Source organism: Aotus nancymaae, unplaced genomic scaffold (genome assembly GCF_030222135.1).
Source record: "Aotus nancymaae isolate 86718 unplaced genomic scaffold, 86718_ANA_hifiasm-v0.15.2.pri h1tg000003l, whole genome shotgun sequence".
NCBI classification, from domain to species: domain Eukaryota; kingdom Metazoa; phylum Chordata; class Mammalia; order Primates; family Aotidae; genus Aotus; species Aotus nancymaae.
Genome location: NW_026988414.1, coordinates 20,215,238 through 20,242,861, shown reverse-complemented (window position 1 = coordinate 20,242,861; position 27,624 = coordinate 20,215,238). Strand labels below are relative to the sequence as shown.

Sequence of the window (27,624 nt, the reverse complement as noted above, 5' to 3'; positions counted from 1 at the left end):
GCGGACCTTATATAATTATAAAAGGGTTTATAATTTCAGCAGACCTCGACTATATGACATGATGAAGACATCTATTCATCATGTCATATAGTCGAGGTCTGCTAAAATTACCCTTCAGGTTATCTGCATAACAGATTCCATGACTAACTCTTCATTGCCTTATTTATGAATTCTAAGTTCTACAAATCATAGGTTACAGTTTCATAACATATATAAGGTGCCACACCTAGGATCTTAAATAGAACTATTGAGATACAGTATTTTTCAAATGTTACATGAAAGAATGGTTCAGTTTAGAGAATTAACAACTATTTGTATTATTTATGTTTAGAAAATCATTATTTATTTCTTTGAGGGGTTTTTCTTCTTTTGAGACGGAGTCTTGCTCTGTCGCCCAGGATAGAGTGCAATGGCATGATCTCAGCTCACTGCAACCTCCGCCTCCTGGGTTCAAGCAATTCCCTGCCTCAGCCTCCCAAGTAGCTGGGACTACAGGCACCTGCCACCATGCCCGGCTAATTTTTTGTATTTTTAGTAGAGACAGGGTTTCACCGTGTTAGCCAGGCTGGTCTCAAACTCCTGACCTCAGGTGATCTGCCTGCCTCAGCCTCTCAAATTGCTGGGATTACAGGTGTGAGCCACCTTGCCCGGCCCAGCAGTAAACTTAATACCCAAACCTTGGAGATACTTGGCTTGAAAGGAGGTCAATTGCTAGGCTATCAGTATTGTGAACCAGACTGCTGGCCACAAACTGAAAGTCATGTGGAAATTGGAAATGGCTTTTAGTAGATTATTATAAATAGGATCTACCTACTTTAAGGCATTAAATCAAACCTGGTCTCTTTTGACTTAGAATTATACATTTGAAGCAAATAGATAAATGTTGGTATTGATACCAGCCAGTTGTGTATGGGTGAATTATAATTAAATATTACTTATAAAATGTGATGTGGTTCACATTTAAATATGGGCAAAGGCCAAATCTAGAACCTAATAACTAAATTAAATTTACTTCATAAATTATTTCAGTAAAAACCTACATAATTGTAAGCTTTAGCCTCTTAATTCTTTTTTAATATATGATAGTCGTACATATTTCAGCTTTTTTTTTTTTTTTTGGAGATAGCATCTCTGTTGCCCAGTGCAGTGGGGCTTGATCATGGTTCACTGCAGCCTTGACCTCCTGGGGACACACTGGACGGGGCTGGGAAAGGAAGAGGACCACTCAAGGATGTCTGTCTCTTGGTGACCAGGTAGATGGGGTGCCATTCCCAGAGATGGGAAACCCAGGAGGAGGAGCAGGTCTGGGGCATGGGTAATGAGTCCAGTTTGGGGAAGTGTTGAGTTCAAAGAACTTCTGGGACACTCAAGGTACAGGACATAAACTGGACAGAAATCAATTCTGCTGTTGCACATGCGGAGTCCTAGTAGAGGCAGAAGGCCCTGGGGTCTAACTGTAAGATACTTTGGGGGCCAAAAAGGACAGTCCTCAGCCTGCAGCCGTTTTGGCTGCATCCCTGGTCTTGAACCTGTGTGTGTGACAAACCTAGATGGGAATCTCACCGTGGGTCCAACAGGCCTGGAAGGTTCAGGAGGGCTAGGAAGCTCCTCCCCAGCATCACCCTAAAGAGAGCAAAATGGTCAGTGAAGTCCTGGAACCCTGTTCCTCCCATGTCCCCACCTTTCTGTAGAAATCGTGCTCATCTTTAAAATCAGGGTCACATAGGAGTGGAAAATGGCATTGTCCTTTGCAGAGACAGCTCAAGGGGAGGCCTCGTCCCACCCCAGGGCTCAGAAGTCCTTGTTTTTGTGCTGCACTTGGAGGGCACAGGCTGTGGTGGAAAGAGCTGACAAGCATCAGCACACATAGCACACACACTCCCTTCTTCCAGGATTTATTCCCCACTCTCTGGTCTGGGCCCCGCTAAAGCACCAGCGCTCAGGCCCAATCTGGCCTCCTCGAAGCCTGCCCTGCCCACCTGCTCCTCCCACCAGGGCCTGTGACCTTTACAGGAACGTCACTGCTCACAGTCTGTCCCTCTGGGACGTGTGCCCCTCAAGGGCAGGCACAGTGCCTGAATCACCTCCAGGTCTCAGCACCTGGCACAAGGCCGGTGCTCAGAAAATGCTTTTAGAATGGCAGAAGCACCCATTGGGAAAGGAGACAGATGAAAGAAAATGACAGAGTGGCATCCCAGGAGGTTCTGGCTGTCAAAAAGTGCCCAGAGAAATGGCTTTCCTGACAAATAAGGTGACGGGATGGCCCGATGCGCCAAAAGGAGAGTGGAAATGTCTGCAGTCAAGCCCCAAAATCTGTGTTGTGAGGCCTCCTCCCAGAGCTTCCTGCTGCACCCAAGCCCTGCTGGCATCTGACGTCCACTGAGGTGGCCAGAGGCAGAGAGAGGTGAGAACATTGTCCTCCCCAGCCCCACACACTGGTGGGAAGACTCAGGAGGCCGCAGGGCGGGAGCATCAACTACCACAAGGAACAGCCTCCGTGCAGCCCAGAGGCAGGCGAGGTGGGCAGAGGACCAGGGTCATGGTGGAGATAAGGAGATTCCCATAGCAGCCAAGTTGCTGCCTATGGCTAGAGCAGGCTCCCTGGGCAGGATCTCTTGACTGGGGTCACTGTGGACACATTGCCCCTTGGGAACAGCTTAGCACCAGCAGTTGTTTTGGTTAGAGGAATTTGTTATTTCTGCAGTGACTGACACCCGCTAAAGGTAAACATCCCCTCATTTCATCCCACACCACAGGGTGATCATCACCACCCCTACTTTACAGATGGAGAAACTGGAGCAAAGAAATAGTAAAGGACTTTTGGGAGATTCTACAGCTACAAAGAGGCAAATCTAGGTCTGTGATCCTCAGAAGCTCTTGTCTACCCAACATTTTCCCAGGAAGAGCCAGGTGTGAAATCATAGGACCCTTCAATAATCGATAGAGAAGCCAAGGCCCACGGAGGTCAAGGTACTCGGCCATAGTCACCGGGTGGTAAGAGACTCAGCCAGAACTGCCTGGCGCCCTCTTCATGATGTCCCAGACCTACAAGTCCACTTCTTTTGGGCTTAGCCCTCTTGGTGCTTCTACAATCCCCTTGATCAGAATGGACTAAACCGAACCCAAATAACACGCTTGGGACACTTGATCAGGAGCCAAAGTGCTCCCCAGGATGGTCACAGCACAAACCTTTTCTCCTTCGGGCCCAGCCTGTTCTTTCATTCCCACGTGTTCTCTTGGAGCCTAAAACAAGAAGATTTGGTTAAAACATGGCCACAAGGTATTTGGGACATGGGGCTGCTGAGTTCTGATGACATTCCCTTGTCCTGGTCAGTGAGCTGGGCATGAGCTGGGGCTTGCCCTGGGCTGAAGTCAGGGAACCCCGTGAAGAGAGAGGCTGCCGGATCACTGCAGCATCCCCTGCACCGGCAGACAATAGGCTTCCAGTGCCCATCTGCCAAATGACTAGTGGGAAGATCCTGGCACTTGGAGTCCCCCACACGTGACAATCAGTCTCCTCTCTCACTTGTGTTGCATAACACATATTTTTAAACATATTACTTCATTTTCAGGGCAACATTCTCCATATATTAACTAAGATCTATTAGTCAGTCCTTAGAAATGTAATGACATCATTGTGACCAGTGTGGGCTTTGCTAATCAACTTCTGGCTCCCGTCTAAAGACAGTGGTTGTAAACAATGCAGAAAACCAAAGCACCAAAAAGTCCAGAGACAAAGGCTCTCACTCCTACTGGACCCCTGAGAGCTGTGTGATCTTGAGCAAAGCTCTAATCCTTACTGGGCCTCATCTGCAAAATAATTCTAGACAGCTAATTTACTGAGCATGTACTATGTGCTGGGTCATGTTTTCCATGTAGAAACTTATTTAATCCTCACAAATCAAGAGGTAGTTTCTATCATTATGATTCTCATTTTATGCATGAGTCAACTGAGGCAGAGAGAAGTGAAGAAAATTGGCCACAGATATGTATGTGGCAGAGCCAGGCAAGCTGTAGTGCCATGGTAACTCTGAGATTGAAACTTACCTGGAGTCACCACGGCAGAATAGCTTGCCTGACTCTGCCACATATCTGCGACCAGTACTGATCCTAGAGGCCAGGCACAGTGGCTCAAGCCTGTAATCCCAGCACTTTGGGAGGCTGAGGCAGGTGAATCATTTGAGGTCAGGAGTTCAAGACCAGCCTGGCCAACGTGGTGAAATCCCATCTCTACTTAAAAAAAATACAAAAATTAGCTGGTCGGTAGTGGCCCTTGCCTATAATCCCAGCTACTCTGGAGGCTGAGGCAGGAGAATAACTTGAGCCTGAGAGGTGGAGGCTGCGGTGAGCCAAGGTCATGCCACTGCACTCTAAGACCCTGTCTCAAAAAAAAAAAAAAACAGAAAAACAAACAAACAAAAACCTGATTCTATTGATATTCCAGGGTGGGTACTGTCTTGACAATCTTGTGCTTTTGGACTATCTGCTCAGGAATCAGGGCATTCATCTGAGTTCGCTGCAGATCCCTAAAGTGGGCACTTGGCGGCAATCTGTCTTCATCAGTTACATGCCAGGAAGAAATGCTGTGTGTCCATGTCTCCATCTCTCTCTCTCTTTCTCTCTGTCATTCTGTCTCTAACACTCTCTGTGTCTGTCTCTCTTTCTGTCTCTTTGCCTTCTCAGAGCTTTTAAAAAATCTATGGTAAACACTGTAACCCCCATAGTGGAAAACACCGCAATGTATTAAGAACCTAACAACCTTCCACAGTTACACCACTTTGTGGCAGCAACTGCCAACATTTACAGAGGGTATTTCCTTCTAGTGTTTTTGCATGCGTGTGTTTTTAAATAGCTAACCACACACTATACTCAGGTTTATAACCAGCTTCTTTCACTTAACATTGTATGCTAAGCATTTCCCCCATCATTAAATATTCCTAACAAGTATAGTTTTATTAGCTACATAATGCTCCATTGTTTGACTATACTTTAATTCAATTAAACTTCTATTGTTGGCTAATTAAAGTATACCCAGATTTTCTCTATTATGGACAATACTGAGATTAGCATCCTTGTAAACAAAGCCTTTTTTAAAAAAAAACAACAGCAACAAAGGCTATCAGACTACCTCCATTACAATCAATTGCTAGAAGAGAAGTTTCTGGGTCAGAAATATGCACTTTTACGGTTGTTAATATGTGTAAACAAAGACCTTCCCAGTAGCAGTAACCCTCACACTCCATGAGCACAGCCAGCCTTACCAGACTGACTTCTCAAAGCTGAAAACACAAAGGGTCTAAGGAAGAAACTGATCCAGTTTCTTCAACAAATTAATGGCAAAAGGGAAAAAGAAGGCGGGCGACAATGAGAGATTAAGAGAAACTTAAGAGGCATGTCAAGCAAATGCAACGTGTAGACCTTGTTTGGATTCAGATTCAAACAAACTAATGGAAAGAGGTTATTTTGAAACAAAATAACCAGGGCATTAGAGAACATGAAGGAACCAAGGCTAATTTTGTTAGATGGATTATGACACTGTGGCTGTGACCAAAAAAAAAAAAAAAGGTACCAGATCACACTATCAGCCATACACAGTGAATGATTTATCAGGTAAATGATAGGATGTTTGGGGTTGATTTTTAAATACTCCGGTATTCCCCTTCCCTCCAAAAACTTTGGGGGTAGGAGGTGGAATAGGTGAAGCAAGATTGGCAAAGTGTTGATAATTATTCAAACTGAGCGATGGGTTTATGGGGGTTAATTGTACTATTCTAAGCTCCAGAGCTGGCTGCCCACGAGGATGCCCTGCAAGCCCGAAGTCCCAGTCCCAGCATCTCAGTTGGTCTAGCACTGGACTCAGACACCCACGTTGTTTTAAGCTTCCCAGGCATCTCTAATGTGCGAGTTGAAAGCCAGAGTTGTTCATCTTTTTCCTTTTATAGATGATGACAAGGAGGTCCAGGGCACACCACAAGCCAGCGGCATCCCTGGAAGCGGAACCTCGATCTCCTGGGCCCCAGTCCAGGGTCTTTCCACCACACCACATTCTCACAGATGAAGACTTCAGCTGTGTGAAGCTTAAGAGCTCAAGTTCTGCAGGCCAGCATGCCTAGGTTCAAATCCCAGCTCCACCTCTTAGAGGCAGGCAACAGTGGCAGGTGACTTTACCTCTCCACATCTTACCTCCCATTTACCTTATACCGAAGAGAGGTGGTGTGAAGGGAATCAGATAAACTTGGAGCACAGAGTGCTTAACCAATGTCAGTTCAGATGGTGTATTTCCTACCCCTTGACTGTAAATTCGTTGGGGACAGGAGTGAGGTCACAATCATCTATATCTACAAGTGTCCCGACTGCGGGCCCAGAGCCACTATGTGTCCAGTCAACGAGTGAATCAACGAATGGATGGAAGACAACTCTGAAGAGACAGGCAGCAGCGTGACAACTGTGGAAGAGGCCCCACAACAAGGGGCATTCAGGACCTCAGGATGCTCTCCTGATCTCCCATCCCACAGCCTGTTCCCCTCACAGGTCAGTCCTGCCACACTGTGGCCAATGGGCCACATGACTGTAGCTTGAGTCGTGGCTTTCAAAGTGTGCATGACCAAGTGGTACTCGGGAAACTAACAAGCCTGTGCTGGTCACCACAGAGATGTTTTCCTTTAAAAATGTGTTCACATTGCAAGAGCAATTTCAGTCCCCGCTTCACATAAGCCCAAGTTGAGGGCCAGCTCTGGGTTTCCCATTTCTAGAAGACACAGTTATAGCCCTTAAGTGGTGACAAGCCCAGGTGTGTGTACAGAGCTTTGTAAACATTCTCCAACCTGCATTCTCGGACTTGGCCTCACCGCCATTCATTTTCACAGATGAGGAAACAGAGGGCCAAAAAAATTAAAGGATTTGCTTAAAGGCACACAGTTGCAGCCAAGAGTCATAAGAACTCATGCTGGCAGGGACTTGGAGGTCACCCCCAACACACACACGGTGCTGATGCTCTCAGCCCCTCTACAGACACACCACGTCTTACTGTCAGCTTTGCCCCTGTAACAGCACTGATTGTTAGAACACATTTCAATCCAAAGATCAGTTTGGGACACACAGCTAGGTCCCCTTGATTTTAATCTCTTGCTTTTTCTCTATGGGTTGCTGTCTCCTCAAGTGTTCCCCAGGTTAAAGGCCCTCAAATGCCCAAATTTGCAAACCAATGTGAAAACCTGCCTCTGACAAAGCTGGGGCCAACCCCTCCCACAATTCTGGCCTTTCTTTCCCTCCCCATAAGGTCTGCCAAGTCAAATCTCTACAGCTCTATGCCACTTACTGGAGTGACCCCTCTTTCAGGGGCCGCTGTGGGCAGGGGCAGCGGTGGCCCATCAAGGGGAAGGCTGCCAGACTCTTCACTACCAGCTGTGGTGGGGGGCTTCGCTGTGGTGGTTGCTGCCAAGTCTTCTTCATCACCAGGACCCTGAAAACAAAACCAGCATGATGTGCCACCTCTCCTGGCTCATGAGGCAGTCAGGGAGTGGGGGTAACTGTCATTTCTGCAGTGCCAGCCCAGTTTCAAAGCACATTCTTATCTACAATCATCGTTACCCCAGCATACCCCTTCTGAAATAAGCATCTCCTCTAAGCCTCAGCGCCAACTGTGGACCACTCATCTCTATGAGAAAATTCTTGAGCAAGGCTAGGAGGGAGCAGGGCTGGAGCCGCTGCCACGCTCCAGCATTGCATCCTGCCTCCCTCCAGCCACTGCCCACTAGACATGTGCTCATAACCGAGCTGCAGGTGCCCCTGACAAGGCCAAGGAGAACTGTTGTCTCACGATGCAGACTTGTCTCTCCCCTGTGAGCCAAAGAGGACGCCAGATGACACTTACAGAAGTGACTGCCTGCTCAGGGGCTGCGGTGGCTGTGATGGGAGCCAGGACGTCTGTGGAGATCCCACTGGCTTCCTCATCCTTGAAAGTACTGAGGGGCACTTCGATTGCAGCTGTGGCTGTTGTTAAACTTTCTTCACTGTTTGGACCCTGAAATGAAATTGGCATGAGGAGCTGTGCCCCTTCACCCATGCCCCTGGTTCGGTGGGTGTGAGGCTGCAGGGTGGAAAGCGCTGGGGCCTCAGATAACTGGAGGCTCCATGCATCTCTTTCCTTTGCTCCTCCAGGACCACACCTTCACCTCCAGCATTAGAACGCACCTCTCAGGGCATCCCCCCACCCACCCCACAGTTCCCTCTAGCTCATCTCTGCCAAGCGCTTCTCTGGCCTTAGCTTTGTGAAAGGAAAATAAATCTTAGGATCCCGCAAATCATTAAGCCAAAGGGAAAAAAAAATCAATCTGGGAGCTGCTTAGGGCAAATCTGTCTCCCATTCTATTCCCTAACAAGATAGCTACTAAAATAAAAAAGCTACGTACCTCCCTGATAATTTATTCACAAGGAAATTCCTTGCAGACAAAGGACAGACAGAACTCAAAGTCATCCCTCTGCTCACTGAGATAAATGCATATCTAATGGCTTCCTTTGGAAAGGCTAATTAGAAACTCAAAAGAATGCAACTGTTTGTCTCTTATCTACCTATGACCTGGAAGCCCCCTCCCCACTTTGAATTGTCTCGCCTTTCTGGACAGAACTAAGGTACACCTTACATAAACTGATTTGATGTCTCATGTCTCCCTAAAATGCATAAAAGCAAGCTATGCTCCAACCACCTTGGGCACAGGTCATCAGGACCTCCTGAGGTTGTGTCATTGTGTCATGAGCATGTCCTTAACCTTTGCAAAATAAACTTCCTAACTTGCCCGAGACCTGTCTCAGATATTTGGGGTTCACATTTTGGCAACTACAAAGAGTTGATTCTGAGTGGAGGTGCCCCTGACCTTTGACAAATCTCATATTGGTGCTTGGTACCAGCTTGAGCTTTCTTCATGGTTCAAACCAACAGGGCAATCTGCTGAGGCCTGGAAGCCTCCCCTCCAGAGAATTCCTGATCTCCCAAAATTTGGTCGAGATATAAAGTTTATTTTACTGTATAATTTCTTTCTTTGAGTTCTACTTGCTTCCAACAAGGAAGGCAAGTTTTCCTGTTTCTAGGATGATGGAAGGCGCTTAACTTCTTTCTGGAGTTTGAGCTCACTTCCAACAGGGAAGGCAAGTGTAAGGTTTTTCCTGCTTCCAGGACGGTAGAGAGCAGTCTTCAGCCTAAGGCCCATCCCTAGTAAGCAGCTGAACTGAGGTTTTCTTGGCTAAAGTTAAGATTAACAACCAGCTGTTCTTAATTTCTCCTTACTATTAGAGCGCTCAGTAATCATATTGTTAGGGGTTTTTTTTTGGTTGTTGTTCTGGTCTTTCTCTCATCAGATTTGACCAACTCTACCTGACTTGGTCAAATCTGAATGAGGATTCTAAATTATGGGTAACAAGGTGTCTGTGAATTGGCTAAAATTTCTCGCAGCTGCAAGAGAGGGGAAAAAACCAAAACATGCACATGGTTGTGTGTTTGCTTCCTGTCTTAATAATTTTTTTCTTTCATTTACTTTTCTTCTACCCTGTATTTCCTTCCTCCTTTGCCATCTTCAGTACCAATAAAAATCTAGGGCCAGGTGTGGTGGCTCACACCTGTAACCCCAGCACTTTGAGAGGCCAAGGCAGGCAGATCACAAGGTCAGGAGTTTGGGACCAGCCTGGCCAATATGGTGAAACCCCATCTCTACTAAAATTACAAAAATTAGCTGGGTGTGGTGGCATGTGACTGTAGTCCCAGCTACTCGGGAGGTTGAGGCAGAAGAATCACTTGAACATGGAGGCTGAGGTTGCAGTGAGCCGAGATCATGCCACTGTACTCCAGCCTGGGTAACAGAGTGAGACTGTCTCAAAAAAATATATATATATACATATATATATAGAGAGAGAGAGAGATAGAGAGAGAGACAGAGAGAGAAGGCTTCTCATGACTCAAACCCCTTCAAAAACTCAGAACAAAGGCACCACCTTTTAGGGGTGTTCCATTTTCTTTGTGGAGTTTCAAGAGTCATGGGCAGATTCTTCTTAGGTCTAAAGCTCTGCTCTCCTCTATTGTAAGACCTGACCTCTTTGACTTTTAGGGGTACCAGAGATTACCTTGTACTGTGAGAGGATTTGACCTTGGTGTGTGTAATGGTGGATGAGAGCTACAAAGTTAGAGGTGGCTGAGGACAATTTAAAGGAAGTGATCTTAGCTGTTTATTTTTTGTCTCCTAGGATGTTATTGTTTAGGACCCTAATTCTATTCAGAGGTGCATTCTAAAGGGTCTCTTCTCCATTGCTTTTCCTCCTGAAATTAATCTCAATTGGCTCACGTGAGCATTTTGCATGAGGAACTGAACTATCGTTTTCACAGATAAATAGAATGAGTTTCCTCAGTTCTAAAGAGAAAGGGCATTTTGCTCTTCCCAGCTGAAAGGTGCCCCTGGGTGACTGGAGGCCAAGTGTGTGTGTCTGGGGGGTTGACCCCCCATGACATGCAGCAACCCTACAGGAAACCCCCAACAAAATTAGTTTAAAAAGCCTTGTCCAGGAAGGTCACATAGGAGCTGGTCACTTTGCATTTTGATTTTGAGCCCTCTTGGAGGTGCTAGAACTACAGAGAGATAAACTGAGACACGTAAGAGGGTAGAAATGACAGTGGTGACACACTGTGGAGTCTCACCCGCAACCAGGACACTTTGACCCACTCCACTAAAATGCTAGGCCACAGCTCAGTTCCTCCCTTAAAATTAAAAAAAAAAAAAAAAAAAGGGCCAGTGCAGTGGCTCATGCCTATAAACCCAGCACTTTGGGAGGCTGAGGCGGGTGGATCACCTGAGGTCAGGAGTTTGAGACCAGCATGGTGAAACCCCATCTCTACTAAAAATACAAAAGTTAGCCAGGTGTGGTTGTGCATGCCTGTGATCCCAGCTACTTGGGAGGCTGAGGCATGAGAATCTCTTGAACCCAGGAGGCAGAGCTTGCAGTAAGCTGAGATCATGCCACTGCATTCCAGCCTGGGTGACAAGAGCGAAACTCAGTCTCAACAACAACGACAACAACAAAAATGGAATAAAATATACTCATATAAACAAAATCTGGAGCATATTTGTACCTGATTTCTCCAAAACTTGGACATTAATTGTGAGTATTCTTAATCTATGACAATACAGTTATTTGCATAAGTGTGGTAATCATCTGTTTTCCTTTGTGATAGAACACAATTGAAGACACTGCTTATTTTACCAAGGTTCTGACTTGAATGGCATGCTATCAGATACAGACTCCTTTAAGGAACCAAAGTTGATTTATAGAGCCAATAAAAGCCCCTTGCCTCATACTTTGTCGACACAACCTCTGTACAGATTCCTGACTTGTGGTAAGTAAAGAATGTCACTTTCTGACAGGCTCAGGAGCCCCAAGTTTTCTTAAGACCTCAAGGTGAGGACTTCACCCAATTAATACAGGTATTTGCAGGCATGGGCTGTGCTTAAAGCATTCAAGTCAAATCTGAGATTCCTTATGGAATAAAGTTCCAGAAAAGTCAATTTAAAAAAAAAGGAGCCTATATGGCAAAGAACTATGCTTGCTGACTTTATGCAAATACTCACGCCAAGTACAATAAGACTAAAACTTAATTTGCAAATGAATTTGTCGTATAATTTTTATTTAGTGAAAACGGGACTGGAAACAGAACACTGTGTTTTAAAACAAACTACAGAACACCTGTTGTTAGATTTTGGTCTTGCCTAATGTTTTTCAATTTTTATTATTTTCTACAGTTTGGACTGAATTCTAAAATTCTTCCTGGCTACAAGTCTCCAAATCATGTTTTCAATTTTTTTTTTCTTCCTTTTCTTTTTTTCCCACTTTTCCTGATTTGAAATCACTAAAAATTAAGCCATGCTTTTTTTAAGGCCTGTGAACTGAAGCTAGACAACCTAAACTTCAGAGGAAAATAACAGCAACCTATTTACATACATAAGCCACTTTCAGAGCTGCCTACTGACGTGTGGGCTTCAGAGTAATACGACCTATATCAATTTTCCAGAATTGTTCTTCTTTTTTGAGTTGTTATTTTTCTCCCTTTTCCCCCCTATTTTCTCCTGTAGAATATGAGACTTCACAACCTGCTAAAAATGAACTTTGCTAACAACATGGGACCTACCTGTCTAGGAATAAACCGTCCTAGCCATGAGAGAGCAATGAAACCCGAGACTAGATATTCATTTTCTTTAAAATGCTTTAACTGAAAGATTTTTAAAAGGGGGAAATGTGAAAGGAAAATAAATCTCAGGACCTCAAAATCACTAAGCCAAAGGGAAAAATCAAGCCGGGAATTGCTTAGGGCAAACCTGCCTCCCATTCTATTCCTTTAAAAAAATACCTACTAAGAAAAGAAAGGCACACACCTCCCTCACAATCTGTCCATAAGGAAATTCCTTACAGACAAAGGAAACACAGAACTAAAAGTCATCCCTCTTCCCACTGAAATAAGTGCATATCTGATTGTTTCCTTCGGAAAGGTTAGTCAGAAACTCGAAAGAATGCAACAGTTTACCTTTTATCTACTTAAAACGTGGAAGGTGTTTTAGGCAGATGAAACACCTCCCCACTTTGAGTTGTTCTGCATTTCTGGACAGAACCAAGGTACATCTTACAAATACTGATTGATGTCTCATGCCTCCCTAAAATGCATAAAACCAAGCTATGCCCCAGTCACCTTGGACACATATCACCAGGAGCTCCTGAGGCTGTGTCATGGGCGCATCCTTAACCCTGGCAAAACAAACTTCCCAAATTGAATAAGACTTGTTTCAGATACTCTGGGTTTACAGCTTATACACCTCCAGTAACTAGGATCTCACCACCTCTATAGGCAGCCCTTCTATTTTCAGACAACTCTACTGGTCAAGTTCTAGTTTCTATTAAGCTAAGACTTGGTAGAACTGGGACCTGATCCCTGGCTTTCCCACTCTGTGATGAGACTTTAAAGAAATGGGAAAGGGAGGGGAGGCGAGGAAGAGAAAGGACAACTGGAAAAGGAAGGAGGAGGAGAAACCACTTTCTTCAATAAAATAATCCATATAACTGCCAGTGGCCTGAGGCGCCATCACTGCATGTCCCCCCACTGCAAGGTTTCCCAGCATGCATGCTAAAAGGCTGAAGACTGCCTGACCAGCACAGACCAGGGGCACAAGTGCGTGCAATGACATCAAAGGCCAGGGTTGTTGATCTGTGACATCCTGATTACCCAGCCATTTACTCACTCGGCAGATATTCATCCAGCGCCTACCATTAGCCAGGAATAAAGTACATCAATGAACGAAATACTGTATCTGTAATCTCTGTTTTAGCAGAGCTTACATTCTGGTAGGGAGCCAGACATGAACTATTTGCCAAGTTTATTATCAACTACAATGATGATGAGGCCTTCTGAGGACAAGAGCGGGGAGATTTCACAGTGAGGAACGACATGGTCTTGAGGAAGCGGTGTTTGAGCTGAACTCTAAAGGATAAGCAAGAATTAAAAGGAGGAGAGAAGGGAGAAAGGTTCTCAGCAGAGAGAAGAGGATATGAGGCGAGAAGAAGAGAGGCATGATGGAGAAACTGGAAGGTCAGTGTAGCTGAAGTGCTGAGAGCCAGAGACGAGGGCCCAAGAGCTGGTCAGCAAGGTTGGGCAGGCCAGACCCTGCAAGGACTCTCAGGCCAGAAAGGGAGCTGGGTCTGCAGGGAAGGGCGATGGGAAGCTTCCAAGCAGGGGGCTGGCAGACTGGAGACAAGCTGTGAGAGGATGGAGGAGGCCAGACAGGGCCCTTAGCAATTGCCTGGGCTGGGGACGCAGCAACTCAGTGCAGGGGCCAACATTGGAGAAGGACGGACATTGAAGAAGGACGGAACCAGCGATTCATGATGTGTTGGGGCAGAAAAGTCAACAAGACTTAATGCTTGATGGGATGTAGAACTTAAGGGAGGGAGAAGAAAATGCTGGATTAGGTGACTGGAAGATGATGGTCCCATTCATTTGAGGTGGGAAGGAGGAGTTCAGGTTTGAATCAGCTGAGCTGGAAGAACTTGAGGGCACCCATTGTAGAGACAGCACAGGGACAGACTGGCCAAGTGCCTTGGGATGCTGTGTCCTGCCTTCAGGAGCTGGACAGTGTCTGTGCGCTGCATGAGGAGAGGGCTGGGAAGGCTGGCCATGCCTTCTGACCCCTACTGGGGCCTGCTGCATGAAGCCTGACTCCTGCTGCCCTCTGAGAGCTTGCCACTCCTCCATTCTGGCTCCCGCCCCCCGTTGGTGAAGGCAGCAGGGCTCTGCATGCAGCTCTGGGATACACGCCTCCTCTCCAACTCACCCATCCCCAGGGCCCGGCTGCTCACTGGCCTTCAGGGGCTTCACCACACTCACCCGTGCCTTGGCAAACTCCACTCCCAAGTGAGTATTTGGTCAGAGACCCCCCTGCCTCAGGTTCCCCTGGGTTTGCTGAACAGAAGCCCCACACTCTGAGAAGGCCAGGGGCTGCTCCTGCCATGACCTTGACCTCCGGGCACGGTACAATCCTTACCACAGTGGCCTCTTCCCCGAGGCTCTGGGTGGACACGGAGAGGTCCGGCTCCCCGGAAGGCATACCGCTGGCCTCTGCTTCCCCAGGCGTGCTGGCGGGCACCTTGGCCTCCCCTGCTGCTGTTGATGCTAAAACCTCTTCATTATCTGGACCCTGAATAGAAAGTCAGCATGAACCAGGTCAGTGCCCCATGATGCTGATCCACCACAGTGTGGTGCGGAACAGCCAGCCAGAGCCCCTCCAGCACTGCGTTCTCCACGCGCTCCCTGTCAAAGCACCTCTACACCAAGACCTCATCTCACACGGAAACCCACAGTGAGACATCAGACAGAAATACAGAAGCCTGGGTTCCTCACGAGACCACCCCAGCATCCCACCTGTGTGGTGTGCCATCAGCCCCTCCCTGCCAACCCCAAAGGGCGTGGGCTCACTAGCAGCCCTTCCAAGCTGTCCCCTAATCAGAGAGTGCAGCTTCTACTGGTGCTTAACTCACTGCGTTGGGACAGAAGTTCAGGTCCTGGGACTCCACCTGTTTCTTGTTGAATGTAGTCTACCCTCATGGACCACTCCTTGTCCTGCTCTCTCCCTAGCCCAGTGCCGTCTGGCTTCCACTGCTCCGACAACTCTGAAGCTGCTCTCCCCAAGGCCATCAACGTGAATGGACAAATTCAATGGATGCTTCTCAGTCCCTTGCTCACTGGGACTTCTGGGAGGACATGACATTGTTGGCCACACCCCAGAGCAGGCTGGCACCACCACTCACCTGACCTCCAACACAGCCCCCAAGGCCATCCCCTTTCTCCAAGTTTGCTTCCCCATCCTTTCTCCACTTGGTAGTCAGGTGATCTTCTGGAATTCTAATCTGGCTACATCCGTTCCTGGTTTCTTACCCTTCAGAGACTCCCTACTTCTGCTGAATCTCCTCTGTGTCCTCAGAGCTCTCCAGCCACCTCTCCCTGACCCCTGACTCACACTTGACCTACAGGCGTGCTGCCCTTCTTTAGGCTCCAGGCCTTTGCACCTGCCGGCCCACTTTGCTGAAACGCCTGTCCAGCCCACCTTGCTGAAACGCCTGTCCAGCCCACTTTGCTGAAACGCCTGTCTCACCTGCTCTGCTAGACGACTTCTCCTTACCCTCTCAGGCCGCCTCAGCATCCTTTCCCCAGGAAGCTTCTGTGCCCCCAAGTCTGGGCTCCAGGACTCCTTTTTGGTGCTCCCAGTGCATTCTGTGCTTCACCTACCACTTACCACAGCCCCTCTTACCACCGTGTCTTCAGGAATCAGTCTATCCTATTTACTATCGATTCCTGAAACCAGGCCTGGTGCCCAGCACAGTGTGGTGCTCTCCACCCTGCCACTGAATGGTCAATGTTATTTAGTGCTTACTCCGACAGACCAGCCCCATGAGACTGTCACTGTGTTTCGCAGACAGATGGGATGGGGAAAGGCAATGACTGCTCCCACCCAACACAACCCCCAACCCCAGGCACAGGTGAAGGAGAGCTTGCACTCGGAGCTACTTACTGGAGTGACCCCATCCTCTGGGTTCTGGGTGGACATAGAGAGGGTCGGTCCCCTGGTAGGCACGCTGCCAACCTGTGTTTCCCCAGCAGCGCTGATGGCCACCTCGGCCAGTCCTGCTGCTGTTGCTGCTAAATTCTTAAAACAAAGGCATCACAAGAGGCCACGTCACCGAGTCCCATCAACATGCCTGTGGCTGAGAGAACAGACTGCCCAACCTCCTCCAATCACTGCATTTCTGTGGCTTCTTTCCCTCAAGGACTTTCACATCTATGGTTTCATAATTCCAGGGATGGGAGAGACTGCCCAGGCACCTGTGTCTTCTGTTTGATTCCCAGTGTCTGTCTGTACCTGCAGTAACAGGGAAATCACTGCTCCTGAGTCAGCCCGGTCTAGCTCTAGATATTTCTACTGAGACACGTCGCCTCCCTGTGACCTTCCCATAGACACATCCAGAAGCCATTAGACAATGTCTTTGCCCATGGGTGGTGCTTCAGAAATGTGCAGGCAGCATCACCAGCCTCCTCAGCCTTCTCTAGACTGGAAGACAGAGACATTCCTGCTGCTTCTCTTTCTCTGCGACTCAGTTTCCTTTGGGAATGCACAGGCAGAGTCTCTGAAGGTTTTATAGCAATGGGGGAAATGGAAAAAGAGAGCAGCTTTGGTGCTGTGACAACAAACTATGTCCTTCCTCATTTCCCAAAGTTTGTTTATTTAATGCGAAAAGGTGGTTCTTTTGGTTACATAAAACACCGGGCTAATCAAAGTTAAAAGATTTCCTTGCTGCAGGACTTCTCAGAATCTATAAAAAGGGGAATGTAGAGTGCAGCATTTCCCAAAGTAATGTGACCACAGAGCCCCTTTTTCATAAAACATATTAAGTCCTTGCAGAATTACTGTCCCAAAAAACAGTTAGAGGAAAGTCGAGGTCACAGGGTGTTAAAATGAGACTCTGACTCAGCATCAGCGAAAGCCCCAAAGGGCAAGTGGAATTTCACAGGTGTCAGGTAATCTCCCCATGCTAAGACAAGGACATGGCACCCGTTCTACCAGCTTCTGCCCATCTCCCACCTCCAGGCTGTGTAAGAAACCGCACAGGACTCATTTTGGGTTGGGTGCCTGGAGAGCAAGAATTCCTTCGGAAAGAGTTCTCAGTGTGCTTTGGCTCTTCTCCCCTCTTTTCACTCCAAACCATTTGGGGAGCTGGGTATGTGTTTCTTGGAATTTGGGAGGCACAGGGACTGGTGTCTGATTCTCTCCAGGGAGACAAAAGGTGAAAGGAGGGAGCCATTTAGATCCAGAGTTGGGAGAGAGGGACAAAGAAGAGAGAGAAAGGGGCGAGGAGAGGAGGGGAGGGGAGGGAGAAAGAAGAGGAGGGAAGTGGGAAAAGGAAGAGAGGTGAGGAAAGGGGAAAGGAGGAGAGGGGAGGGGAGAGGAGGGGGAGAGAAAGAAAGGGGAGAGGAGGGAAGGAGGAGAGGAGAGAGCGGAGACGGATGGCGAAGGGAAAAGTATTTGTCCTGCAGTTGTTTTGCTGGAGATAGACAAGATATAATCTCTCCAAAGGAGCTGGCTAAAGCCATGCTGAGGTGGGCTGTGCTCAACTGGCCATGAGGAAGATCAGGGCACCCCGTATGTGGTGGAAGCCCAGGCAGAAGTTACAAAGTCAACGATGGAACTTTGGTTCTAGTTCCCCTGCAGGAAACTCTCCCAGGAACCACAAAAGCCCCCATAAGAGAGAGTTCCAACAACAGGCATCTTCCACACGAAAAGCCCAGATCTCAATTTGACCAGCCAGGTACATCTGTGCCCATTTCTCCAGGTGGGCCGGCCCCTGCAGATGTTAACAATAGCTCTAGAGATGGGGAGGTCATGAGGATAAGGAGGAGAAGTCAGAAAATACAGAGGAAACCCTAACCATGCTTCCCTTTCCTGGCAGATTCCTAATATGCAGCAGGCCTGAGTATGGAGGGGAAACTGTGTTTGTAATTTTGTGGAATTTTTGATATTATGTTGGGCTTGACTTTTAAAATCTGTGAAAATCGCCTATTAACAGATAGCGACTGAGAGAGCTGTGAGAACTGTCTTAAGTTTCCATCCCAGGAGAAGGGAAAGAATGAACTGGCATTGTGGGTTTTCAGCAGGGGCCATCGTGAGAAAACTATTTATGCTTTAATTTTGCACCCTAGGGAGCCCAGCATTTCAAAAACTGGCTTCGCAGGTGTAAAAGCCAATTACCAAACAATAGATGAACACCTGCAGTTAATCTGATTCTGTCTTGAAGAGGACTAAAGGGCTGATAAAGCTACGTGTCTTCACAACTGAGCAGGAGGGCGGGGTTGTGTTGGTGAGGCCTGGACACTCATCACAGGCAAATGTGAGGACAAGCTTGTACTGCGTGTCCCTCACCAGCCCTGTGCATCCCTGGAGAGCCTCTGTGGCCCTGGGACTCTGACCTCCTCTGTACCACAAGGACAGAGGCAATCTTGATGCTGTTCAACCAAAACCCTCGTGGTTCTCTCTGGTGCTCAATAAAATCATCATGAAGTTCGAAATAAGCAAACAAGTCTCCTACTGACTAATCAAATGAAATTCACCATCTACTCACCTTTTCTTCAGCGATGTTAAGGAAGGCCCCAGCCCCTGAGCCGCTGTCAGTAATGGGGTCACCATCCACAGAATGAACTCCCTCCAGCATGTCATTCACGATCTCCCCAGACCCTACAGGAAGCAGGCATCCTGCCATCAGTATCATTTTGCAGTCTTAGAAAAGAATGAGGTATCTCTTCACCCACTCACTTGGAAAGATGTTCAGATACCATGACACAGGGTCAAGAGGGGAAAAAAAAACAAGTTGCAGAACAACATAACAGGGCAAGGTGGCTGTGGTTTCCATTCCAGGTGCTGTCCTTATCTAGAAATGGGGGATTACAATAATTCCTAGCTCAAAGGGTTCTTTTGAGTACTGTGTCACAAGGACTAAGTAAGTTAATGAGAATAAAGCATTGAGGACAGCCCCTGGCATACAGTAAGCAACTGATAAATGTTCACTGTTATGGTTTTACACGTGTAAAATAGAAAGAAAACTATGAGTATACATGTCGTATCATTATTATATATAATGACTATGCAACATATTCATGTTATATAATAATGATCACTGTATGACATATATAATATATATGGATGTGTGTGTGTGTATATATGTATGTGCCTATATATTTATATATTTAGCTAAACCACAGTGTTTAGTATTGATATTTTCCATAGGATAGGAGTAGAAGAAACTATTATTTTTCTGGTTTATACAGCCAAATGTTAATTGAATTGTTCCCTCATGTGTATCTTTCTTTTGCAATTTAAAAACCAGCCTGTAATCCCAGCACTTTGGGAGGCTGAGGTGGGCAGATCACTTGAGGTCAGGAGTTCGGAGACCGGCCTGGCCAACATGGTGAAACCCCATCTCTACTAAAATACAAAACATAGCTGGGTGTGGTAGCACATGCCTGTAATCCCAGCTACTCGGGAGGGTCAGGAGTTCGGAGACCGGCCTGGCCAACATGGTGAAACCCCATCTCTACTAAAATACAAAACATAGCCGGGTGTGGTAGCACATGCCTGTAATCCCAGCTACTCGGGAGGGTCAGGAGTTCGGAGACCGGCCTGGCCAACATGGTGAAACCCCATCTCTACTAAAATACAAAACATAGCCGGGTGTGGTAGCACATGCCTGTAATCCCAGCTACTCGGGAGGCTGAAGCAGGAGAATCAGTTGAACCTGGGAAGCAGAGATTACAGTGAGCCAAGAATGCACCACTGTACTCCAGCCTGGGCGACAGAGTGAGATTCCATCTCAAGAAAAAAAAAAAAGCAAATGTAATTTTGAAACAAAGAAAAGTTATTCATTGGCTGGGCATGGTGGGTCATGCCTGTAATCCCAGTATTTTGGGAAGCTGAGGTGGGAGGATCATTTGAGCTCAGGAGTTGAAGATCGGCCCGGGCAACATAATGAGACCCCATCTCTACTAAAAATCAAAGCAATTAGCCAGGAATTGCGGCATGCACCTGTACATCCAGCTGCTCAGGAGCCTGAGGCGCGAGTTCAGGCCTGGGAGGCAGAGGCTGCAGTGAGCCATGATTGTGCCTCTGCAATCCAGCCTGGGCAACAGAGAAAGACTCTGTCTCAAAAGAAAAAAAAATAGAAGCTTTACTACCATGACTGCACGCCTGTTATGGCTGGGCCCATGGCAAGTGCGTCCCATGCTCTCCCTCCGGTAACCCTCCTGCTGGTCCACCTGTCCTGCACATCGGGACCCCTCCCACCGCCTTCCTGCAGGTGGGCAGATCCTGAGTGGGAATCCCACCGTTTCAGCCTCTGCACTATCACCCCATGGTAGGTGTGTCCTGCCAGATCCACACTTAACACCCCTATATTAACCCTGGGAATGAGACTGCGGCTGGGAAGGGCCCTGAAGCCAGGGCAGCCTCTCCCTCGCCAGCTCTTCCCACACACGCTGTGCTTACGCAGGTCCCATGTAACAATCACACTGGGGGAGGTGCCAAATCCTCCACAGGATTCCGTCCCCCCTCCCCACTCCTGTCCCACCCGGTGATGGAACAGCAGCTAGCACCGGTCGCACGCGCTCGTCCTCCCTGCTCTGACCACCAGGGGGTGCCGTGCAAGCAGCCTGTTGCCTGGCCTCCAAGATCTGACCTCTGGGACCAAGGAGGTGGGGTGGCCCCTTCTAAGGGCCAAGATGGTGTCAGGGAAGCGCCGAATGCAAATATTAGGGGCTTCCTCCCACCATCTGGGCTGTCTACACATCAAGAAGAAAAGGAATACTTTGGCCAGCTCCATTGCTTCCGATTGACCTTTTGTCTGCTAGACAAGGAGTGTGGCTGATTCCAGGAACAGCGAGCTGCATTGGGATCGGAGCCAGTCCCCACGTGGACCTCATCTCCTCAGTCTAGGAAAGCCCTCACCCCAGCCCCTTTGCCTTGCCCCTTGCTCAGAGATTCTAATTCCACCCCTGAGAAAAGCATTCGCAATTCAGAAACCACTTCCACAACCGCGGCTAGATTCAGCCCTCTCATCCACCCAGCAGTGGGGATTGTTCACGCTCCCAGAGGACAGCTAAGGAACCTGAAGCTTGGAAACTGATCAGAAACTTGCCCCAGGCCTACAGCAAATGGGGGGCTGAGCAGGGCCACCTTCCAAGCTGACTCTCTCCAGCGGGCAGTATTTCCACAGCAACTCCCTGCCTCCTTGGCTGTGTCATGACGTTATTAAATCAACCTACATTTTTTTTCTGTCCACTACTCTATACCTTCTCTGACCCACAGACTCCCCAGATTTAGTTGTTAAAATAACACTTATTAACTGATGGCAGAAGCAAAAAGGATAGTGATAAATATTATTGCAGAAGACTTGTATTAATAAAATACAGAAGTACAATAAGTAAAAACCATCCACAATCCTACCACCCAGAGATAACTGCTCGTAACATTTTGATGAACATTACATCTAATATGTGGTGTATCTAATACACACACACATCGCTCTACACAGCTATATGTAAACACATATAAATAACATATTTTCAAAATTAGGGTCATAGACACATAGTTTTAGAATCTGCTTTTTTGGGGATCATATTACAAGCATGTCCCTGGGTCATTAAATCTTCTGTATCACCAATGTCAGGGCTATATGTATGAATGAAATAGAATTTGCCCAACCAATCCCTACTGCGGGCAGTTTGGGTTGTTTTCGTTCCTAAGAACAGTGCTGCCAGGAATGATCTGGTACCCACACCTTCAGTCTGAAGTGACAGCCCCTCTGTGAAATGGCAGAAACCACAAGTAATCTCAGGGTTTGGGCATATGCCAAGCGAGTGCCTGGGGGCTAGTGTTTCACTTCTGGGCTTTTACCAGTGCTCCTCTGCATAGGTCGGGGAACATGAGGCAGGGGCCAGAGTTCTGGACGGGCAGCCAGGGGACCAGCTGTCTTCCTAGGCGCTGCTGTTGCCTTGCTAGGTAACCAGCCTCTCTCTGGCCATCAACTTCTCACTTGTGCCACACCGGAGCTTAGCTGAACCTCTGAGAGTTGGGGTGTTTGTGGCAAAAGTCAGAAAGGGTGGGGACTCTGGACTTAACTCTTCCAAGTGTTTGATTTTTCCACCTATAAAATAGTGGCTAGTACTACCGAGTAGGAGGTATGCTGTCAGTGTTGGAGACAAACTATCCAAACACTTGGCACACCGAAGGTATTCAACAAACAGCAGGATTATCATAAACTTTTCTGTTAAACCCTAGAAGGGGTGGAGTCTGGGAGTTAGAAGCTCCAGATCTGGGGCTCAGAAGCTCTGCTATCTGAGATCAAATGTCAGCTCTGCCATTCACAAGCCTTTTGCTCCTGGCTGGGTTACTTAATTTCTCCGTGGCTCGATTTCCTCATCTTGTCTGTAAAATGAGGGTGGTTCTCACCCTTTCTTAAAGGGTTGTGGGGATGGTTAAATGAGATGCTGTATGTCACATACGTGGCCCTGGCTGGACACATAGTAATCACCCAATAAAAGGCCGCTATGTAGGCATGTGCATCTGGAATGCCTTGTTCTAGGCTGCTGTGCTGGAGGATGCTCACGTTGGTGGCTTCCGGGGTCCTCTCAGGTACAGCTTCACCGGAAAGTTCCACATCCTCAGAGGGGAAGGATGGAGTTGAAGGTGTGTTTATAGGTTCAACTTTTGCTTCTTCAGGCTGAAGAGGGGGAAATTAGATGCAAAATTATTTACTTGGCAGTAAAGCAGAAGAAATGACAGTGAATTTCACTGGAGAAGATAATAATCCACAGGATGCTGAATAAACCAAGGGGAAAGCCTGGCCCTGCCTGGTGTGTACCTGGGCGATGGCTACACCTCTCAGGGCCTAAAAGAGGTGCCTGCTAGAGAGCATTAGATTCTGTTCAGTTGACAGTGAGACTATTCATCTCAGCCAAAGCTCTCTGAGCACAGGGACCACATTTCCGTGATTCCCAAATCCCAGGCCAGCCAGAGGAGGCGCCCGGTAAAGATCTGTTAGATGAGGGAATGATTGAATGAATTAATGAACAAATGAATGAACCAGGCTGCACTCAATAAACTGCATCTAAATTCAATGCCAGATGGGCACTAGTCATACACACCCATGAAAATGAAAGGTGGGATGGTTCCTTCCAAGGAAACTTTAGCATCTATATAGCTTTCCCAAAGCCAGTCAGTATCTTAACCCACTTTACCAACTAGAGAAAAACAAACAAATGAAAACCCAACAGAAACACACAGCACTTCAGAGATCTAGGCAGAAATCCTGGCATGATCTCCAAAAGTCACGACATCACCCCTACACCCAAGCAGCAGCTCATGAGACACAGGGCTTGTCAACATTCACATAGCCTCATCACTTTCTACGCTCAAGGGGCCGGGCGGGGGGCAGTGCATGGAAGAATCCTGCTGATCAGTGTTGAACTCGTGGTATGAACAAGAAACCAATCTTTGTTTTGTTAAGGCACTAAGGTTTTACGGTTAATTTGTTACTGCAGCATCACTTAACCTATCCTGACTGATAACAAAAGATTACTTCCTTAATGCCAGAATCTAGCAAATCAATAAATTTCTGATTTGCTGTCCATCAAACAAGGAAGATTCTTAGAAGCCCCATAATTTAGAATTTAATAGTTCAGTTCTTACAGTCAGACCTGGATCAAATCCCAGCTTTCCACTTATAAGCTCAGTTACGTTGGGCAAGTCATGGAGCTTCACTGAGCCTCAGCTTCCTCCTCTGTAAAAATGAGGACAATAAGAACTACTCAAAGACAGGAAATAGAAAAGGAAATGAAGGGCTAAGCACACCTTTATTCATTACTGAAAACACTGTTTAAGTGCAGATGAGCAAAAAGAGAAATCACGTTGAGTCCTAACACCCAGAGGCAATCACCATGGATTCTACTGTACTGCAGAATCTTCTGGCTGGAGGTGGGAGGAAAGGCTTTAAGGAGTTGGGCCTTGGAGGATGAGCAGGTTTCAGAACATAGGGGAGGAGGGTTGATGGAGGTCAGGGCCTGGCAACTTGAGCTTGGCAAGGGTCCAGAGCTTGAGGAGGAAAGCAGCGGAACAGAGCCCAGGGAGGCAGCGAGGGGTGGGGGCTGGTTCTATGGGAAGAAGAATGGGCTTGAACCCAAGGGCCACAGGCAGCCACTGGGGAGCATCGGGCTAAGGTGTGGTGGGGTCAGCTGTGTGTCTGAGGGAGTCCACATTGGTGGCAGTATGATCATGGACCAGGGGAGCTGAGGCTTATACCAGGTGACTGGGGGGTGGCACTAAGGAAGTCCACAAGGCAGGAATGAGGGCAATGGTGGGAACAGAAACCAGGCACCTCCCCAGGGGCGACTGTGAACAAGACCAGGTGGGATGTCCCCATTTCACCCAGATGGATGTTCACCTAGCAGGGTAGATAAAGACCCCTGCCCAAGAAGTTCCTCTCCTCTCCCTGTGAGGGATCAGGGCCGAAGTCACTCCATCGTTGGTTCAGGAACCAATGCTCAAGCCCCTGAATGCTCCTCTCTAGTCTGGAGCAAGGCTGCAGGTGGCTGGCAGCAAAGGTGCTCTATAAGGCATTTGGGCTTTGGGATGAAGCAGGCCAGGCAGTCAAGGGTTCAGGAAACACAGGAAGACAACGGGATGGTGGGCTGAGCTCTGTAACTCAGGGTGGCTGAAGGTGGGATCCATCCCACCTTCAGCCAAAAACTTCTTTTGTCAAACTCCCAACAAGACATCCCAACCCGCTGCAAGAGCAGGGCAAGGTTCTGGTGAGCTGACTCTCGGAAGTGAGGGTAAGGGGACCTAACTCAAGTAGGTGGCTTTGGTTTTTAGAGGTCAACGTGGATGGGGATCTAGTGTGGCCTGTGACAAAATAGGAATCTCAAGTCCAAAGACTTGTTATTAAAAATGTTGCAATTTGCTGAGCCCAGGATCACCTCCACACAATCAGATTTACTCATTCTACACATATTTCCAGAGGCCCTACTGTGTGCCAGGTTCCTGGCTGAGCCCTGGGGACACAGAAATGAATAACTAAGACAGCGTGTCTGTCCTCAAGCTGTCAAATGATGGAGGAGGACCAGACACAGCAAACCACAATTCGGTGTGACGCATGGGATTGTGGGAGTGAGAGTCAAGTGCGAGGAGGGGGCTTCATTAAATAACGGCCTCCAAGGAGAGGATGTGGACTGGATCCTGAAGGCTAAGCAGGAACTTGCCAGGCAGAAAGTGGGGCTGGGAGGGCCCCTCCAGGCAAACCAAACTGCAGGAACTAAGGCTCCACGGAGGGGAGAAAGTGCTCCGTCTGTCCAGGGGAATGTGAGCATCTGGGTGTGGTTGGGAAAGAGGCCCTGGCTAAGGACCAGAATCACCTGTGGAGCTTCTTGTCAATTCAGATTCTAGGATCTTTCATTCCAGACCTACTGAAGCTGAACATCCCGGTCTGCTTCCCCAGCAAGAATCTGCTTTTAAAGACCAACCTCCACCCACAGTGCCTCCCCACCCACTCCACGCCGACCCTACCCCCAATACACACTTACACACAAATGACTCTGATGCACAGCCAGGGCTGAGAATCATAGGGATGTTAATTTCAACAGCATAGAACTTTCTGAAAATGCAAAGAATAGGATCGCAGGGACCCCGACCCCAAATGGGGAAGAGGGCGAGGAGGGGCAGTCTTTTTAGTCCCTGACCACTTAGAAAGTCTGCATGCAATTCAGTTCACTGGCGACAGCTGGTGTCTCAAAGGGTGGCAGGCTGGAAAGGGTGAGGATGAGGAAGTGAGATTCATTCCAAGAAAGAAGCCAGACAGACAAGGGGGGACTGTCTGAGCCGAAGAGGGAAATTCCCCGTCCTGGAGGGTGGCTGCCGAAAAAAGCCATAAAGCCCTTCCAGGAGACGTTAAAAGGGGAAAGTCCCCAGCTCAGGGGTGGCATGACAGAGTGCACCCTGGACCCTGAGCTGAAGACCTGGCTCTGCCACTTTCAGGCTGGGTGGCGTCCAGTAACCATCCGCACTGCTCCAGTGCTCTCCTATGCAGAAGAGACCCCTAACACCTCTCTGCAAATGAGACTAAAGGAAATGGAAGCACATGGAGAGCATGAACAGTGGTGTAGACAGTCAGGCAGACAGGGAAAGCATTCTGATGATTGGGAACAGACAGGTTAAGGTCAGGACCGCCAGGCCTGGAGGCACAGCCCAGGGGAATCCCCTCTCTAACTGAAGGCAGCCACAGGGGTTTGGCATGCCTGTCAGCCCCAGACACCAGCCAACCAGGAGGCCCCAGGAGGAACGAGGCCTCTGCACTATGCCCGGTGCTGAGTCCAGCCCTCAGCTGGGCTCTGACACATCGCATCGCCTCCTTTAATCCTCACAACAAACCCATCCGTCAACAACAGCAACAACTAGCACTGGCCAAGCTTTTGCACAGGGCAATTCACCTAATTCTCACACTAATCCTATGAGGCAGATCCATTCTACTGTAACCAAGGAGGAAACTGAGCGTTGGAGAACTTAAGTCACTTGCTCGAGGTCAAGTGCTAGTAAGTGGCATAGCTGGGATTCACGCTTGGTGGGACACCGATTTGCACCAATTTCCGTAAAACCACTGAGGAAAGTGGGGCTGGGGAATCCGGGAAAGAAAGTGCTTGAGGTTCGCCAGAGGCCACCAAGTCCATCAAATCACGAACAACTCTTTCTTTTTCACTTCTCCAGACAGTCTGGGGATTGATTTCACAGCCCCCCTTGGCTGACGCGTGCCCCACATCTGCCCCAGTGCCTGCAGTGCCACAGTCCTGGGGAGAGTCCCCAGCTGGGGAGTCAGTGGGGCCTGGCTTGAGTCCTGACTTTACAACCCTGTGACCCTGGCAGAGCCACCCAACCTCCTGGTCATTCATTTCTGAATCTGCACAATGGGGCTGATGCCACCTGCCTTGCAGGGTGGCAAGAAATAAAAGTGAAGTCATGTATACAACAGCCCCCAGGCACACAGAGGTGTCAAGAAATGCCAGTTCTCTTCCTTCCCCTCCCACTTCTCTACCTCTGTCCAAAGCCGCCTGGCTCCAGTGCCCCCTCCCAAGCTTCTCTGCCCTACTCCTGTCCCCGTGATCATCTCAGGCTCAAACACCACTCCCCTTTCCTGTCCCTCTCTTGGAGCCACCTTGGGCTATTGGCACCTCTGCCTGAGCTGGCCTCGCTGTGAATTGTGAACTGGTGCACAGGGCAGCATCAGATGTGAAGTCTACTCTGTGCCCTGCTGCCCCAGGTCGGGACATGCCGGTGGGATGGTCGAGGGCTGATGGGTACACAGGATAGCCACACCACCCAGAGCAGCCGCCCTCCCCAATCACCAGGTAGGCAGGCACCTTGGACCCTTGACTTCCTGCATGCCAGCTGGCCAAGAGTTGGCTGCCATCCTGGGGATGGACTTGTCCAACACCACCCAGGCCGTGACCCCATGGAT

The 27,624-nt window shown here is 48.2% G+C and overlaps 1 protein-coding gene across 1 annotated transcript in view; it reads right to left on the bottom strand.

Moving 5' to 3' along the window:
• Window positions 1-27,624, bottom strand: part of LOC105708017 (collagen alpha-1(XV) chain-like) — a 53,911-nt gene that overhangs the window by 15,116 nt on the left and 11,171 nt on the right. The window contains 8 exon segments of the mRNA XM_064378933.1: window positions 1,564-1,623; window positions 3,190-3,243; window positions 7,319-7,462; window positions 7,874-8,023; window positions 14,568-14,720; window positions 16,092-16,226; window positions 18,694-18,806; window positions 22,695-22,842. Coding sequence (XP_064235003.1) covers window positions 1,564-1,623; window positions 3,190-3,243; window positions 7,319-7,462; window positions 7,874-8,023; window positions 14,568-14,720; window positions 16,092-16,226; window positions 18,694-18,806; window positions 22,695-22,842 — 957 coding nt within the window.